At 21.8% G+C, this 16,905-nt stretch overlaps 6 protein-coding genes across 6 annotated transcripts; 3 read left to right on the top strand and 3 right to left on the bottom strand. All coding sequences in view use genetic code 6, as the record gives it.

The window, feature by feature from the left end:
- Positions 1-160: 160 nt before the first annotated feature.
- Positions 161-1,957, bottom strand: TTHERM_00940240 (transmembrane protein, putative; the record flags this gene model as incomplete). The annotated part of the gene is made up of 3 exons (XM_001026884.2): positions 161-225; positions 351-635; positions 829-1,957. The coding sequence occupies 3 exons, from the start codon at positions 1,955-1,957 to the stop codon at positions 161-163; spliced, it is 1,479 nt and encodes a 492-aa protein (XP_001026884.2).
- A 331-nt stretch (positions 1,958-2,288) lies between these two features.
- On the bottom strand, positions 2,289-3,798 carry TTHERM_000940244 (hypothetical protein; the record flags this gene model as incomplete). The annotated part of the gene is made up of 9 exons (XM_012800786.1): positions 2,289-2,382; positions 2,429-2,527; positions 2,588-2,680; positions 2,739-2,828; positions 2,891-2,974; positions 3,026-3,421; positions 3,471-3,569; positions 3,614-3,703; positions 3,767-3,798. 9 exons carry the CDS (start codon positions 3,796-3,798, stop codon positions 2,289-2,291), a joined length of 1,077 nt encoding a protein of 358 aa, XP_012656240.1.
- Positions 3,799-5,088: 1,290 nt separating this feature from the next.
- TTHERM_00940250 (G protein coupled glucose receptor regulating Gpa2 protein) lies at positions 5,089-6,072 on the top strand (the record flags this gene model as incomplete). The annotated part of the gene is made up of 1 exon (XM_001026885.3): positions 5,089-6,072. The coding sequence occupies one exon, from the start codon at positions 5,089-5,091 to the stop codon at positions 6,070-6,072; it is 984 nt and encodes a 327-aa protein (XP_001026885.3).
- Positions 6,073-6,617: 545 nt separating this feature from the next.
- Positions 6,618-8,859, bottom strand: TTHERM_00940260 (hypothetical protein; the record flags this gene model as incomplete). Its single annotated transcript, XM_001026886.2, has 3 exons — positions 6,618-7,370; positions 7,427-8,064; positions 8,244-8,859. 3 exons carry the CDS (start codon positions 8,857-8,859, stop codon positions 6,618-6,620), a joined length of 2,007 nt encoding a protein of 668 aa, XP_001026886.2.
- A 1,052-nt stretch (positions 8,860-9,911) lies between these two features.
- Positions 9,912-10,439, top strand: TTHERM_000940261 (hypothetical protein; the record flags this gene model as incomplete). The annotated part of the gene is made up of 1 exon (XM_012800787.1): positions 9,912-10,439. One exon carries the CDS (start codon positions 9,912-9,914, stop codon positions 10,437-10,439), a length of 528 nt encoding a protein of 175 aa, XP_012656241.1.
- A 3,126-nt stretch (positions 10,440-13,565) lies between these two features.
- TTHERM_00940270 (hypothetical protein) lies at positions 13,566-15,060 on the top strand (the record flags this gene model as incomplete). Its single annotated transcript, XM_001026887.2, has 5 exons — positions 13,566-13,627; positions 13,682-13,736; positions 13,789-13,875; positions 13,941-14,005; positions 14,196-15,060. 5 exons carry the CDS (start codon positions 13,566-13,568, stop codon positions 15,058-15,060), a joined length of 1,134 nt encoding a protein of 377 aa, XP_001026887.2.
- Positions 15,061-16,905: the final 1,845 nt, after the last annotated feature.

A 16,905-nucleotide genomic window follows, 5' to 3' on the forward strand; every position in this document is an offset into this window, starting at 1 on the left:
TTAAATTAATTTTTAATCTTCTTTTATGAGTTCATTAATATCAGGCATTTCGATATATTAGAAATCATCTGGATTTTCTACATCTTCGTTAGGATTAGCTTGTGGAATACCTTTTAAATTATCATGATATAAAATTAATTTCTATCTAACTCCAGTTGTTTCATCTAAAATAAGTGATTCTGTCTGTTGTTGTTGCTTTTGATTAAGTTTCTGTTGCTCTCTTTCCTTTTCAAGCATGTAAAAAAATTCCTATACTATTCCTATACACCTAAAAAATATAGACATTATAATTATTGATTAGATAACCCAACTAAGTGCCATTCTTTTTGAGAAAAATATGAAATCTTCACCTAGGTAATCAAATACAACCCATGCACTCATTAAGAGCAAAAAGCCAGATAAAAAAAATTCTGATGTAACCATCCAAACGTTGTTTTTGCCGTATTCATAAGGAAGTTTGGAAGAAATCAAACCCATAAAAATGATCTAAACAACTAAAACAAATATCATCTGGAGCATTTGCTTGTTATCCAGAAAAATTATAAAAATAGCCATAATTATTTTTCTTAGCATAAAAAAGATGTTGAAATTTCTCTTCAAGACAGCTTTAAGAATTAAACCTTCATATAAACTACCTTTTGTATTTAATAAAATGAATAAGTTTATTTTTAAGAAATAAAATTTCTGATTTTAGTTTTTTTAAAAATACTAAAAAAGAAATCATTTTTTAATTTATTTTTTAAATTGAGAAAATTAATCATTAAATTTTAAATACAAAAAATGCAATTTATAATTTAAATTTTTTTAATTTTTAAATTAATATTTTACCATATTTATCCTTGGTTTGTTATTCTGCTAGAGGAATAGACTATCCAATATTCAATACATAAGAAAAGGCTAAAATAGAACTAGTATAGAAAACTATAGTGACGATGCATGTAACAATATTTATAACACCTGTGAAGTTTTTAAAGAAAAGAAAGGCACTAATAAATATTTAGCAACAAGATATCAAAGTTCCTCTAATAAGCAGGGAGAATTAGGCAAGATTACGGAGAACTCCTTGAATCCTAAATCTGGATTAAGGACAAACTATTAATGATGTTAGCATGAGCAAAATACCTGTTCCTACAATGAAAAGTGGAAAGAATGAGTTGAGAATGAAATAAGAGGTGTACTAATTTTGGATAAATGGGTATGGTAAATTAGTTATTGCTGAAGTAGATGGATTTTCAATAGCATGTTGCATAAAAGAAGTATTTTAGTACTTGTTTATAAAGTCTATGTACCAAAAATTTAGAATATTACATTGCTTAAGTAATTTGCTAACATTTTCAAAGTGGTTTGTATCCAAAAAGAGGAACAAATTGTATAGCTGTATTAGATCTACAAAGGCCCAAAAAAGATTAAGTCCTTCTTTGAGGTATCTAAAGGTATAAATGATAAAATAAAGCCCGCAGAAGATGCAAATGACAATAAAAAGTATTAATTTCATCACATCAATTTCTGAGTTTTAGTAACTTTCAAAGAAGACAACTGGCCCCACGCTAACAGATATAGTGTAAGAGTCCAAGCTTAAATAGTTAGAATTTTAGTCATGAATTGCATAAGGATTGATGAAATAGAGATAGAGCTATTTTACATAGATACTAGTCTTATAATTTATCTTTATTTGAAATAAACTATTAGATACCTTAGTAATAACTTACCAAGTAAAATCTACATTATTTACTAAATTTTTTAGCTTTATATCAATTGCATTCTACAAAATGTCGGTTGTAATTGTTGGTAAATCTGTTGAAAATTGCAAATTTAACAAAGTAGAATCTAAAACATAATTGTTTTAATTTTAATAAAAATTAACAGTGATTGTCTGCTATTTTATAGTGTCAGAAAACACGGCTTGCAAGAAATAAGTCGCTATTATAAATAATAATTGAAGGGGAGTTTTCTTCATTAGAAATAGTTTATTGATTTAAAAAATATTTTCGGAATTCTTTTGTTTTATTGTTGCTGCTTTAGCTTTTGTTAGCTCTTTTTTGATGCAAAAGAATGTAAAATTAAATAATTTCTTTATTAAGCTTTGAAATAAATGCAAAAATTTATATTAAATTATATTTTTTATTAATTTTCAACTGAAAAAAGTGATGTAAACATAAACACCATACAAAAAATATTCATCTATAAATTAGAATACTTAAATAAATTAAAGTATCTCATTTAATAATTAATAAGTATATTTTTGCCTGAATTACTCTTTAATCGATGAGAATTTGAAATAAGTATTTTCATTAAAATGGAATTTTAAACTTTTAAAGGACCACATTAAATAAGATATTTGACTAAATTTCTAAATCAAATGCATTCAACAATTCTTAAAAACTAGATTAAAAATATTTTAAATTTTGAATTTAAAAATAATATTTACCTTTAATCATTAACTTATATTGTTTGAATATAAGGCTTATCTAATAAAATTTGTATTAGCTCATTTATTTCTTCAATTTCTGCCTCATATTAATTACTCCTGATAAATATGTTAAAGATCTACTTCAAAAAATAAAAAAATATTTGAAATAAAATTTACCTCAAATTAATCTCAAAATTAGACAAATTCTGAGTATTTTATTTAATTATTTATTTAAGAAAAGAAAATCCTTTTTAGGATATATTGTTGTTGCTATTTTTTAAATAAATTAAAAATTATTTTTACTTTTTAAAATCATTTTAAATTTTACTTAAAAACCAAATAAAGATCATTAATACAAATTGCATATTTTAAGCAGCTGATTAATTTAATAAAATTTTCATCACTAAGTCTAACAGCACTATTTGTTATAAATAAACATTTTTAAATTAATTTCTGTTATAAAATTTTTTATTTTTTTACGCCAAGTCTACATAAAAGCTATTAATTCTTGATAAAAATCCTAAGTCTAAGTTAATTTCATTATTTTTAAATCCATTATTACCACTTTTAAAAAATAAATTAATTTTATCAATAAATTAAAAGAAATTTATTTACGTCAAATATAAAGCTAGCTTAGAGAGATTAATCAGGTTATTACTTATACACTAGGTTATTAAAAATATACTTTCCTTTTTGATAATATTGTATGAAAAATCTAATAACAATTCCTTAAGTTAAGTTTTATTGGACAAATTGTCTACTAAATTAGTCACAAATTTATCTGAAATATGGTTATTACCAAACAGTAATTCCAAATGCTAAATTTATTTGTTAGCCTTTATAAAATAAGGTAAAAAGCAACTATCTCCTAAGTTATTATGTCTATAAAAAATTAAGTAATATTCAAAAAAAAAAAATTACTTCAAATCTACATAAAGAAATTCTAAATTAATTAGTTCATTAATTTTCAACTAAATATCCTTCCATAAGCTTTAAATATTGTTTTGTTTTCTAAAAAATATTTGTAAATTTAAATCTTATTATTTAAAAAAGTATTTACTTCAAAGTCAGAGATATTTTTTTTAAATGAGTATTTGATATTAATTTGGTGATTAATTGCTTACAAGATTCAAAATTCTTAGATTTAAAACCTTCTTCTCTTAAAAAACAAAATAAATTTTAGTTAATTACTTAAAAGTATACTCGAATTCAACATTAAGTTCTGTAACCTAAACAATCTCATTATCTATAAAGTTATCAACTTGTATTTCTTTTTGAAAGCAATCTACTAATCTTTTTTTTGAGGTAATAAAATAAAAATCTACATTGAAATTTAAATAATTTTAATTATTTTACTATATCCTGCACACTCCAATCAAATTTGCCATTGTTTAGATTTTTTTTTTGATAATTAATTTTTAATCTTGAGTAAATAAATAAATAAATTTCCTTATTTTAGTAAATTATTTTTAAATATTGTTCATATTTTCAAAAAATAATTTATGTTTCATAAAAAACCTAATTTAACAAATTAAATTTATTTAAAATTTAAATTTTTCCAAGAGAACGAAAATTAAATTAGATCTTAAACAAAAACATTTTTAGTTTATATTAATCATAATTTTAGTTACAAGAAGTAAAAGAGGAAGTTTATTATTACCACTATATGTAAATTTTATTTATTAAATATTATAATTTCTCATATAAATAATTATAATCATTAATTATTTTTTAATTAATAATCAGGTATTATTATTTTTATTGTAATAGAATTTTTTAAATTGACAAAATGTACTGGTTAAAAATATAAAAATAAAAAGTGAAAAATCATTATTTTCTACAATCATTAAAGCCTTAAAACTCCAAAAAAGTGATTTCAAAAATTCATAATGAGAAAATTTTAATGATTTTCCTGATGAATCTTTCAAAAACCCTGTTTATAAAACAATTTCAAAGTTTTATTAAATAAATATTTAGCAAAAATAATAATAAAATATGTGTATAATAAATAGATAATAAAACCAAATTTTAAATTGTTTACCATATAAAAAAAGTATAAAATAAAATTTTGTAAATCTTTTATTAAAAATATTTATTGGTGGAAATAAATAAATATCTTTGAATAATATCTGGATACTCCACAATTAATTTCTTTTATAAAATAAATAAAAAGGTACCTTGTATTATTAATTACCAAACATTAGACTTCCTTATAAAAAATTTTCTTAGAATCATTTTTAATAAAAATTCAAATGAACATTAAAGAAGAAAGTTATGAATTGCGTTTGCTTAATTTTTAGAATCAAAGCTTATTCAAGAAATTCAAATGAAAAATCTGAAATGCTTTTTTATTTAATTGAAAAGTAAGATGTAATACAAAAATAAAGAGTCTTTTCTAATTAATTGTTTAATACATTAGTACCTGCTAATTTTAACTTGGTTATGAGCTATTAATTTATTAATTTTAATGTTAACTTCAAATTTACTCACAATATTTTTGTTAACTATTTGTTTAATATGCTTTTTATATCAATCAAAAAAAAATTAAAAATCTTCAAAGATTTCAACATTAATTAAAAAAAAGTTTTATCAAAAGTGTTAATAAATTACTAAATAACATCGCTTTCTACAAAATTCAATTCAAAAAAAATTCTAAATCTTGAGATTTATTTATTTTTATGGCTATCGATTAAACAAACGGGCTGATAGCTTTGTCAGCTGTTAGCGGTTTATCTTTCATTACAAGTTTGACAGTAATTTTGGTGTATATTTTTAACAGAAAATTTCGTTGCTTCTCCCACGATTTAGTGATAATGCTTTGCGCAAGTGATTTATTGTATTGTTTTGTAGCTTTATCTAGATCTATTTGGATGCTTAGTGATAGCAACGCTTATATTGATGGAGCTCTGTGCTACATTCAAGCCGTTTATATATAGACTTTCGATATAAGCTCATGCATATGCACTACAAGTATATCTTACTCACTATACTTGCAGATGGTTAAAGAAGTAAAATTATACAAATAATCTGCATTCAAAATGTTTTGGAAAAGAAATTATCTGATACCATTCTTGTGCTCTTTAGTGTTCGTAGTATTTAATTTAGTAGGGCATAACGATCCTTACAAAGAAACTTACTGTACAGTGTGTAGTGATAACCCTATGATAACTTAAATATTGTAGATGATATATTTTTACATACCACAAACAGTTGGACTTATCTTTAATATAATTATGATTTACAAAGTACTTAAAGCCTACTTTTAAAATAGATAAAAATATAGAAATATTTCATATAGCGAAATAATGAAGCTGGTGTTTTATCCTTTAATCCTTTTATTTTGCTAGATACCTCTAATTCTAATAAGAATAATCGAATATTCTGGTCAATACTTTGAAGATGCCACTATAGTTTTATACGTCCTAAGTCAATCAATAGGATTTTTGAACTCCCTTTTTTATGCTATAGTATCTTTAAAGATGTTTGGCTGCGAATGTGTGAGCTCATCTAAATATGAAGATGAAGATTTGAAACAGCGTTTAACCTAAAGGCAAAACAAGAATTTTAAATATATAGAATCAAATCTATCTATTGATAACTAAAACACTAGAGCAGAAACTAAAGTACTATCATAAGAAGATAATTTGGAGTGGGATGAATGACTGACTATTGATTAAAATGAATCAATTAAAATAATTAAATATTCTATTTAATAAAAGATTTAACAATTATTAAGAAAAAAATATTCTTTTTCTAAATCAAATTTAATAAATAAATATTTATAGATCTAAAGTAAATTTAATTGACTTAATTATTTGTTAACGCTTATAAAATCTATCATCGTAGATTATATTCTACAAAACTAAAAAGAGATGAAAATGAATTGATAATTATTAAATATTTAAGAAATAATTAATGTATAAAATTTAATATAAACATGAAAAAACATTATTCTAAAAAACTAAGTTATTAATTAATTACTTTATATTATATTTTAACAATTTGTATGTATTTTAATTTTTATTTGTTCATTTTATATTTTATTAATTTAAATTGTTTTTTTTAGTTACTATTTTATTTTTATAGTTGTTTGTTTGTATTATTTACAAGAAAAAGTGTTTAAAAGTGTTTTTTTTAGATATGATTTATTTGAATAATTTTTGTGATGTTACTATTTTTATAAATAAATTTATTTTAAATACTTAGCTCATACTATAAGCAAGAAGTCTTAGTTTCCTACCCAATTCTTTTTTTATGTATCTCTATATTAGTGGTTTTTAGCAGTTGTTTTAGAAGGGGTTTAATTAACGTAGTTAGGAATGAAATTTGGGTCAATATTTGAATGTACTTTTGATTTTTGTATTGAAAAAACAAAACTTTTTGGGCCTAAATTCTTTTACGATTCTTTTCTATAGTTTTCTCTATACAGCTCTTCTTGGGATTTATAAGGGTCATTATTAAGTATAGATGGTATTTTGGAGATATTTGAAGATAAGCTCTACTATGAACCTTTCCTAGAGAGCACTGAGGAAGATCTAATCTGATTGTTTAAGAGAGATTTCTCTTCTTTAATTTGCCTATGAAAATGACCTTTAAATAGGTCGTCTTATTTAACTCTAATTGCGTGCTTTCTTTCCTTAGACTTCAAAGAGCCTGGTATCCATTTTGTAGTCTCATAGAGATATTCTTTATTTAAAAATGGGTGAAGATACCTTCTAACTTATTCTCTAGTAATTGGTTCTTCCTCTTCTAGCAACTCCTCATCGTCACCTAGTCCTAGTTCTTGCAAGCGTGCCTAAAGCAGCTACTCAAAAGAAGGCAATCCAGATTGATCATCTTACTTTGGTTGGCTAGAATTCCCTCTAATCTTTTGATTTTCTTACTAATTTATTTTATCTCTGTATTCTTTGAGAACTTTAGAGCCTCCTTCTTCGTGAATGCTCATGAATCTCTTTTTCAACTTTATTTGAATAAAATTATTTTCTATGGCTTTATTTTATTAAAAGATTTATTTACATTATGCAAATCTTAAGATGAACTAGCTTTCACTATTTGATTTCCAACGGCATTTTAAGAAACTATAATTCCTATATTTTTTGATGTAGCAGCAAAGCCACTATTTCTGAATGTTCTATTTGAAGATTATTTTGCAGAAGATGTTCTTTCACCTGCGATTTTATCAAACTTTAGCGATCTTTAATTTTTAGCTTCATCTCTCAATCTTATGTCTCTCATTATATCTGCAGAAGATACAGCTGAATTAACATTTAAAATAGAAATCTTAGACTATCTATTTTCAGATATCATAAGAAGCTTATTGTAAATGAAATTCTTTAAAGGGATAAGAGATTCAAAATATTTTGGAATGACTTCAAACTAGCACCCCATAATGTAGTCTCCAAACTAAATAATCAAAGGACCTGAGTCAGATTCAGCTAAAGTCACAAAAGTAGTTTCAGAGTTCGTAAAAGAAAAAGGGTGAATATCCCACTTGCTCTTCTTCTAGATTAAAAAGTGAGTACCTGGCAAATCTTAAAAAGCCCAGTGTAGAATATATTGCTTCTTAACATAGCAAATAGATTCCGTATTCTTTGAGACATATTAACTACTAGTATTAGAGCTCTCAATATTATTTTTAGGTCTATAAATAGGTGCTTTTAATATGTAAAAAATATTTTCTTAAATATCAAATTTGACTTATAAATTTCTAAAATATAGACTTTTAATTTATTTAATCAGTTAACTATTTTTAGAACAAGTTAAAATTCTAAAAATGGAGGATTTTTTGCATTAATTAGGTATTGTGCTTTATTAAAAATACTAGTTTATTTACCTTTGATTAGGAATTTTCCTATAGTTGAATAAGTTTGAGCAGCTAGTGTATTGTGGAAACCTGTATTTATCTTAGTAGACCATTCTTATTTGTCATTGCTAAATTAATATAAATCGCCTGTGGTGTTTTCCAAAAAAAAATCCATATTTGATAAATGCTAGAACTAACTAGAGAATTAAGGCATATCAGTGAGACGACCACCTTCATCTCCATTAATTATATTGACAGAGCGATCAAAATTAGTTGCAGACTAAAAAACTAGAGTTTCCATTCCAAAACTACAAGCGAATAAGAATTTATGAGTTCTTAAGCACATTCTAACTAAAATTTGTACATTTTAGCATTTTTTACTCCAAGGTCGTAAGTAAGGATCACCAGTTATAAAAATCATATCAAAATTATCAAAATTTCTTCCAGATGATGTTTTAATGCTTGTGCTGGTTGATTCATATAAAACATCATCAAGTTCATTAATCTTTCTAATTACAAATTCCGTATCCATATCCACGATAATAGTCTACTCCATAAATATCTTTTAAACTAAATATCTAAATCCTAAGAAAGACTAGAGTCCTTCTTTTGTATCAGGATAACCATTAACTATTAATATCTTCATAAAATTTAAAGTTCACCCACCAATTTAGTATGTTTGTAATAAAGCTTATTTTAACAAAATTAATGTTTTTAGATAAATCTATCTAATTGATTTCTATATCTTTTTTGTATTTTTTCAACTTTTTGCTAACAATACATATGAATTAAAGTTATAATTTTAATTTTAAGTTAGCTAATCACTGATGTCCACTAAAATTTTTTTATCTTTCTTAACAAAAAATCATTATCCATTAAAAATAAAAGTAATAATAAATCTTTTATTATAAGTAATCAACACAACACAGCACAGCACAACATTGCTTAGATTTAAATTTCTCAATAAATTAAATTCTTTGTAAAAGTTTATAAATAAATAAATAATTTTAATTAATTTAGTTATCAATTCTTAAATAAAAAATTGTAAGTGTTTGCTTTAAGTAAAAAATATTTGAAAGTAGAAAATTTGAGATCTAATATGATATTTCAGTGTAAATAATATTAGTAACTTCAAACATTTAGAGTTTCTTTTCTGATAATTAGAAAATATTGTACTTGAATTATTATTATTATTATAATAATAATTGATTAAGTGTAATAGAAGACTATAATCTAAATTTAGAAATATTCGAAGTCAATTTACTTCTTTCATTTTAAATTCAAAATAAAATTTGGAATAATAATTTTTCTTTTCCTATTTTTGTTTGTAAAAAGAAAAAAATATTTTTAAATTGATTGAAAATGTGATTAAATAAATTTGAATATTTATAATGGTTTATTTTAGCTGATAATAATTTTGAAATATCAATCATACAAATCATATAGAACTTGATGTGGATTATTGACTATGTAGAAACTTACATTATTTTAAAAAGCAATAATTTAATGTTTGATTTTTTATAACATAGTAACATATTTATTGTATGTAATGTATTAAATATTTGAAATATTATTGCATTTCAAGGTTATTCCAAATGAGCAACCATTTTTTAATAACTAATGGAATATTTTATAATTTTAATTTTCTGACCATGATTGAATTTTAACTTCTTAGATACCATCAACAATCTACTGCGAATGGTTTATGTATTAAAGTTATTGCAGATCCTAGAGATTAATTATTTTATTTTTACTAATACTTTACTAGATGTATGTACGTTAGTAAAGCTATCCCTTGAATATTATTTGTGCGTTTCTAAAATTGTGGAACAAGCAGTTTATAATCAAAGATATTTTAGGCTGCTAATCTCTTTAATTAAAGAAGTGAACGAATTTCACTCTTGCAAATAATTTCTTATCTCCCAAATCTTTGATCATCAGATCTTCTAATTGCTTTGGAGAATTTATTTCTAAACACAATCTATTCTTACCAAATAAAAACCTCTTTTATTATATGTAATAGCCGTACAGATACACTAAACTCATAACAGAGATAGCTATTATTATACAATTTATGAAGCAGTAGTAGAACGTTATATAACTCTACTTAAAATAAAGAAATTTCGAAATTCTGTATATGTACAAAGCAATAATTGCTATCTTTTATATTATCCAAAATTAGTGCCTTTTGTAAAATGGTATGAATCCTAATTCAAGCACTTTTGAATGAGCTATATTGGAAGCATCTAATTCAATATATATTGGTGCAAATATAAACATAGACCTAACAGAAAAGCAGAGGTAATAAAATAAATATGCCAAACAGTAGAAAACTAAGTAACCCAGAATAGTATATAAAGACTATAATGACAATAAGATGAATGCTAATAACAAAGCGATAAAAGACAGAATGTGCAAATTAGCAAGAGCAAACTATTTCTGACAAAGATATTCTACCAAGCTTTAGCTTTCTTGCTTGGGGTTATAGTCTTTATATCTTAGCAGTGAGAGTGAAAAAGCATAAGAAAAAACAAAGAGTAGAATATAAAAGTCAGATAATAAATAATTTTTTTGTCCTAATGATATCAAATAGCTCATATATTAAGCGTAATTAATAAATAGATTGCTTTCTATGAGATAATTTGATCTCTCATATATAATTTCTTGTGTGTACTCTGGATATTTTGTGAAGAGATAAACATAATCAATATCAAATATCATCATGATGTATAAAAAAAATATATTTTCAGATTATTTCACTCTTTGAGGAATTTTATGTCTAAATTTAGCTACTTTACAGCTTAATAAAGTCATACTTATTACAAACTATACAGTAATATTCTTTATAAGCTTAAAGTGGACATAAAAATTAATAATCGTTTGAAAAATAGGGATTATTAGGAAGGCTATTATGATCAAATGCATAGTTCTCTCCAGAATATTATATTAATGAGCCATATCAATAAATTAGCTATATAGATTGCCCCTTCTGGAAACATTGAACATTTTACTTATTGGTTTTTAAGCAATAGGAATATCGTCATAGTTATTGTTTGATTTCAAAATTGAAGACTAATTTGCTTCACTACTAGATATCATTGTACTTGTTTGTTTGTTTGTTTATTTGTCTATATTTTATAATCTTTTAATCTTCGCTTTATTTTTTAATTTTATAATTACATTACTTTAATATAGTAGAAACAGTAAACAAAAGCAAATGTAAATCTGTAAATTTTACACTAAAATATGATAGCAATCATTAATAAATAGCTGGCAAATTTTTATCATTCAATTTTTTCATTACATCTTCTCATTACATATAAATTTTTAAATTAATCATTCTCATATATCAAAAAAAACATAAAAAATTATTGATTTTAAACCGATAGAATTTTAAAAACAATTTATTTTTTAATTTAAAAAAGTGTTAATAAGTATAAAATCACAATAGTCAGACTGACAAAATTTACTAACTCTTTTTAATTTAAAATGATTCATAAAACAGATAAAAAATCTTCAGCTAAAAATAAATAAATAAATAAATAAATAATAAAAAAATAAAAAAATAAATAAATAAGTAAATACATTGAATCTTTTAAATAATGTTGAAATAATGTAAAAGCTTTTTATTAATTTATTATTATTATACTTTAGATTGAATCTTTAATTAATGTAAATTTGCAGTTTTAATATTTAAAAATTAAATAACTAAATAAATGAAATTTTATTTGAAGAAATACTAGAATCAGTGTTAGGAGTTGAGTGATAATCTTGTATTTTAAATATCCTTTTTTCTAATAAAGTTTAGTTAGCTTAGATTTTTAAATAGAGTAATTAAAATTACTTAAAATATAATTTTATATTTATTTTTTTTCAATATAAATTAATATAGTTCGAACCCTAGAAGCATTTATGAATCTAGAAACTATTAAATTATTTAAAAACTGTGTAAATATTGTTAAAATAAAGGTTAATTTTAATAAAGTCAATTATTTATATTTAAAAACAATTTTCGAAATATTTTGATTGAAAACTATTTTAAAAGTATTTTACTATATTTTTATAAGATTTATTTTTTAAATTAAACATATATATTTGGATCTAATGGTGAAATTTTTTGGTTACAATTTAATCACTTGCTGATAATTATCATTAAATAGATTTAAAATAAAGTCTTATTATTTTATGAAAATTATGAACCTTAGATATTTAATTGTAGCAATTAAAAAAACTTAAATGAAATTCTTTATTTAATAAATACATATCCCTATAAAAATGATCTAATTGATATTATATTAATTTTTTTGATGATTAATCTATATTATATATTTTGTTTATTTGATAAAGTCTTTTCATGAATAATTAAAGTAGAGTTTGAAAAAATACTTTTGATTAGCTTTAACTGAAAAACAATAATTGTTTCCAATGTATTAATAGCTTTAATGAATTTTTTATGAAGTTTTTAAAAAATAATTAAAAGGGGTTGATACAAAAATTAATTATTATTTATAATTTAAATAAATTCATATATCCTAATAGAATTTTTTAAAAATTTAGCAGTAGATTGTTAAATCACAAATATGTTTTACATAAAATTATTACTTAGAGCCTAAGCTAGTAAATATTTTCTGTTTAGTTTATTGATTATTTTCAAATTGAACTAAATTTTGAATGATTTTTTAATTGCTTTCATTAAATTTATCATAAAAAATTTAACAAATTAATATAACAATAATTGTTTCCAATATATTAATAGCTTTAATGAATTTTTTATTAAGTTTTTAAAAACTAATTAAAAGGGGTTGATACAAAAATTAATTATTATTTATAATTTAAATAAATTCATATATCCTAATAGGATTTTTTTAAAATTTAGCAGTAGATTGTTAAACCTCAAATATATTTTACATAAAATTATTACTTAAAGCCTAAGCTAGTAAACATTTTCTGTTTAGTTTTTTGATTATTTTAAAATTGAGCTAATGTTTGAATGATTTTTAATTGCTTTCATTACATTTATCATAAAATATTTAACAAAAAAATTTGCTTTATTTTAACAAAAAGTAATTATATTTACCTTTAAATTTTTTGATTGTTTTAATATTCAAAAACTTATGATGTTTTTATACAAAATAAATTATAAACAATGAATTATTTAAAAAATTTTTAAAAATAAAACATCATTTTCATAAAATTGATTTAAATATCAATTTTTCTTCTCAGATATTTAAACTCAACATCTCATCTGAGAAATTTAAATATATAAATAATAAATTTTCTGAAAAAACAATATTTGATAAACAAAATTGCAAATAAAAAGATAACTAACTAGCTATAAGCATAAAATAATAAATGAATACCTATAAATCTATAAGTTTGTATTCAACAAACATAGAAATATCAAATTACTCAGCGTAAATTTATTTATATATATTTTACTTATTTATTTAATCATTCATTTTAATTAGAAATAGCTAAAAGGGCAGTTTTGAATATGTTCTATTATCCAATTCAATAGAATAAGTAAAATTAATTTATTATAAATACAAAATGTTTAATTAGATTTTTTATATAGATAGATGAATATTCAGTCAATTTTGAATATGATACAGAAAACAATTTGAGTAGGCTAAATAATTTGAACAATAATGCAGCAGGATAAGTAAATACTTAAAATTTAGTATTTATTATACATAAACTTACAAATAAATTTTGTTTTGAAAAAAGATGTTCAAGAGTCGCCCATATATACAAAAATCATAATTGAATTGCTTGCGAAAATAAATGAAAAGGTAACTAAAAATTACTCTATTTTTTAAAATATAAATTTTGTAGATAATTAAAATATTAGATATTTATTTTATTATTTTGCTACAAGATTTAGCAAGAATTTAATTAATTATTCCCCAATTTAATTTTAATGTTAAATACTTCTATTAGTATTTTGATAATATTTATTTTTAATCAAAAATATTAAAAAAGAAAAGATAATCCACAATTACTAAATTCTAAAATTTTGTAGAAGTCATTTGGCCAGATCAGCTAATAATAAGAAATGCTTTCACTAAATAAAAGCCCATTATTATAAAGGTAATTGATATAACCAGGATAAGGCTAATAAAATAATCAGGTAAAATCTAAAAAACAGCACTAGAGCTATGGTATGGTTGGTAATTAAAAAATAAATGAAATGAATAGCGAATCTATATAAAGAAATGATTCTAAAAACTTTTCAAATTTGCCTAAGATAAAAAGCAGAAGATAGGTGAAGTAGAATTCTGACTCGTAAATCTAATAATAATTAAGACTACCATATATTTAAAATAAAAATTCTTAACAAAAGAGCATAAATTAATTTAAAAGAAATTCTAAAAATAATAGTTCTACTTCTCTAGAGTAAGAAATTAATCCAACATATCTTGAAAGAAAATAAATGAAATCAAATAAATTAACTGTAAATAATTTGAGAAGCGATAAAATATTAATAGATATTTTGCTTGCACTAAAAGATTTAAAAGTTAGTATTAATAAAGGTTTCTAAAATTTGTAAACAAGTTTACATAATGATATGGTAGATTTGAAAAAAAGTATTAAAGGAGAGCAAAAAAGTGTTGAAGAACTGAAAGAAAGTATTGAAGAAGTGAAAAAAAGTATTGAAGGAGTGAAATATGGTATTCGTTATATTGCTGATAGTTAAAACCAATACCATGATTAAAATATGAATAAACTTAATATTATTCTTAGATGCTTTAGATAATAATATCCAAAAAATCAATATCCTTTACTGGGTGAATACATCGAAGAAGGATTATACGAAAGATATAATAGACATTTAAATTAATTTTGATTAAAGAATTATATATATTATTTTTGAATTAAAACCAATGAATTTATATACAAATTACCTTGTAGCAAATTATGAAAGAGAAAAATGTTTATAATTATATTATTAATTATTTTTTACTTTTATTAAGATGTATTTTACTTTTATATTTATTGGTATTTTTTTTTGATGTAATTTCTGATATTAAAATTCAACCAAAAAAATAGATTAAATAATATTCTTGTAGAATAAATTAAATAAATAAACATTTTTTATATCTCAATATTTTATCTAAAAGAAAAAAGAAATACAGAAAATTCATCTAACTAACTAACTAAAATAATAAAATATTCTTAGTTTTTTTTACAATAATTAATATAATAATATGATATTTGTATGAATTACATTTTAAGTTAAAATAAGAATTTATTAACATCATAAATAAAAGTTAGGATTTTAATATACTTAAGTTTGATATCAACGAATTAAGATATTTCGAAGGAGAAAAACTAAATTTTGACTCCATTTTATATATTTAATGCGGGAATAATTAAAAAAGGATTTTTATATTAAAAGTGAATTAAATTCTTACTGAACTCAGTTTAATTTCAAAAATAAAAAATTAAAAATTTAATCTTTAAAGCTATTCTTAAAAAAATGAATTATATTTGTAATTAAAGCTAAGATGATTTGCAAAAGACTAAATAAATATAAACTGAGAAATTTACTAAATGCCCAACTCATCATAAATAATAACTGATTTTATTAAAGCTATCTGATAAAGATACCAAAGATGATTAAGCTCTTAAGTGTTTAGATTGCATATACGTACAATCATAAAATAAATTTTCGATGACTCTTAAATTTATGAAGATCTTGTTAAAATTTCAATGAAATCAATTTGTTTTTACTATGAATAAGTAAAAGTTTACTTTAAGCAACTAAAATCTCAAATAAATTACCATTTAGAGTAAAAGCAAAATCAAATAATTTAAAATCTTAATTAGAATAAAGATTTTAAGAAATTTTAGATGAATATAATTTTATGTCATACAATAATAAATACTAAAGGATATTCTAATCAATTAGAATCAAGATTTTTCAAAGTAAAATTAGATGTTTAAAGATGTCCTAAAAGATAATAAATCAAATTATACAAATAAAAAACCAAAATTCTATGTTTGATCAATAAAATAAAGAAGTGTAAAACCTTACTTACTACTTATAAAGAATAGTTATAAAAATTAATAAAAATAATTCAAAATTTTTGACCTAGAGAGAATCATCATAAAAATATGTAAACAAACAAATTAATGAAATTATTAAATTCATAAAAATATTTAATTTAATACTTTTATTTCAGCTTTGAAAAGGATCAAAATTTAAAATATGGAAGATCTCAGAAACTAATTGTTAAGATTTTTAAAATATCAAGATAGACTTTTGGTAAAGATTTAACTTTCTATTTTTTTACAAAAATGTTTAATAAAAGCTAAATAAATTTCTTTGGGAGTGGAAGATTCTTAGGCCATCTAAAAGCTTAAAAATATTAGCTCGTTGAAACTTAAATTAATGTAAAATCTATTTTTTACATAATAATTTTATAAACAGATTAATAATATTATGAGAATTAATTAAATTTGTTTTGCGAATAGGTAAATAAATTTGTTTATTTGTTTGTTTGTTTGTTTGTATTTATCTACTTTTAACAAATGAGAAATAATTAGATAGCAAAAGAAATCCATCCATAACTTAACTCTGAATTTTTTGAAAATTTTTTTTATTATTAAAACTAATTTGAAAATAAATTAAAATAATTAATAACTAAAAGAGCTTTAAAAACAATTTCATTGATTTTTTAATAAATTA

This window comes from Tetrahymena thermophila, assembly GCF_000189635.1.
Source record: "Tetrahymena thermophila SB210 genomic scaffold scf_8253930, whole genome shotgun sequence".
In the NCBI taxonomy this organism is placed as follows: Eukaryota; Ciliophora; class Oligohymenophorea; order Hymenostomatida; family Tetrahymenidae; genus Tetrahymena; species Tetrahymena thermophila.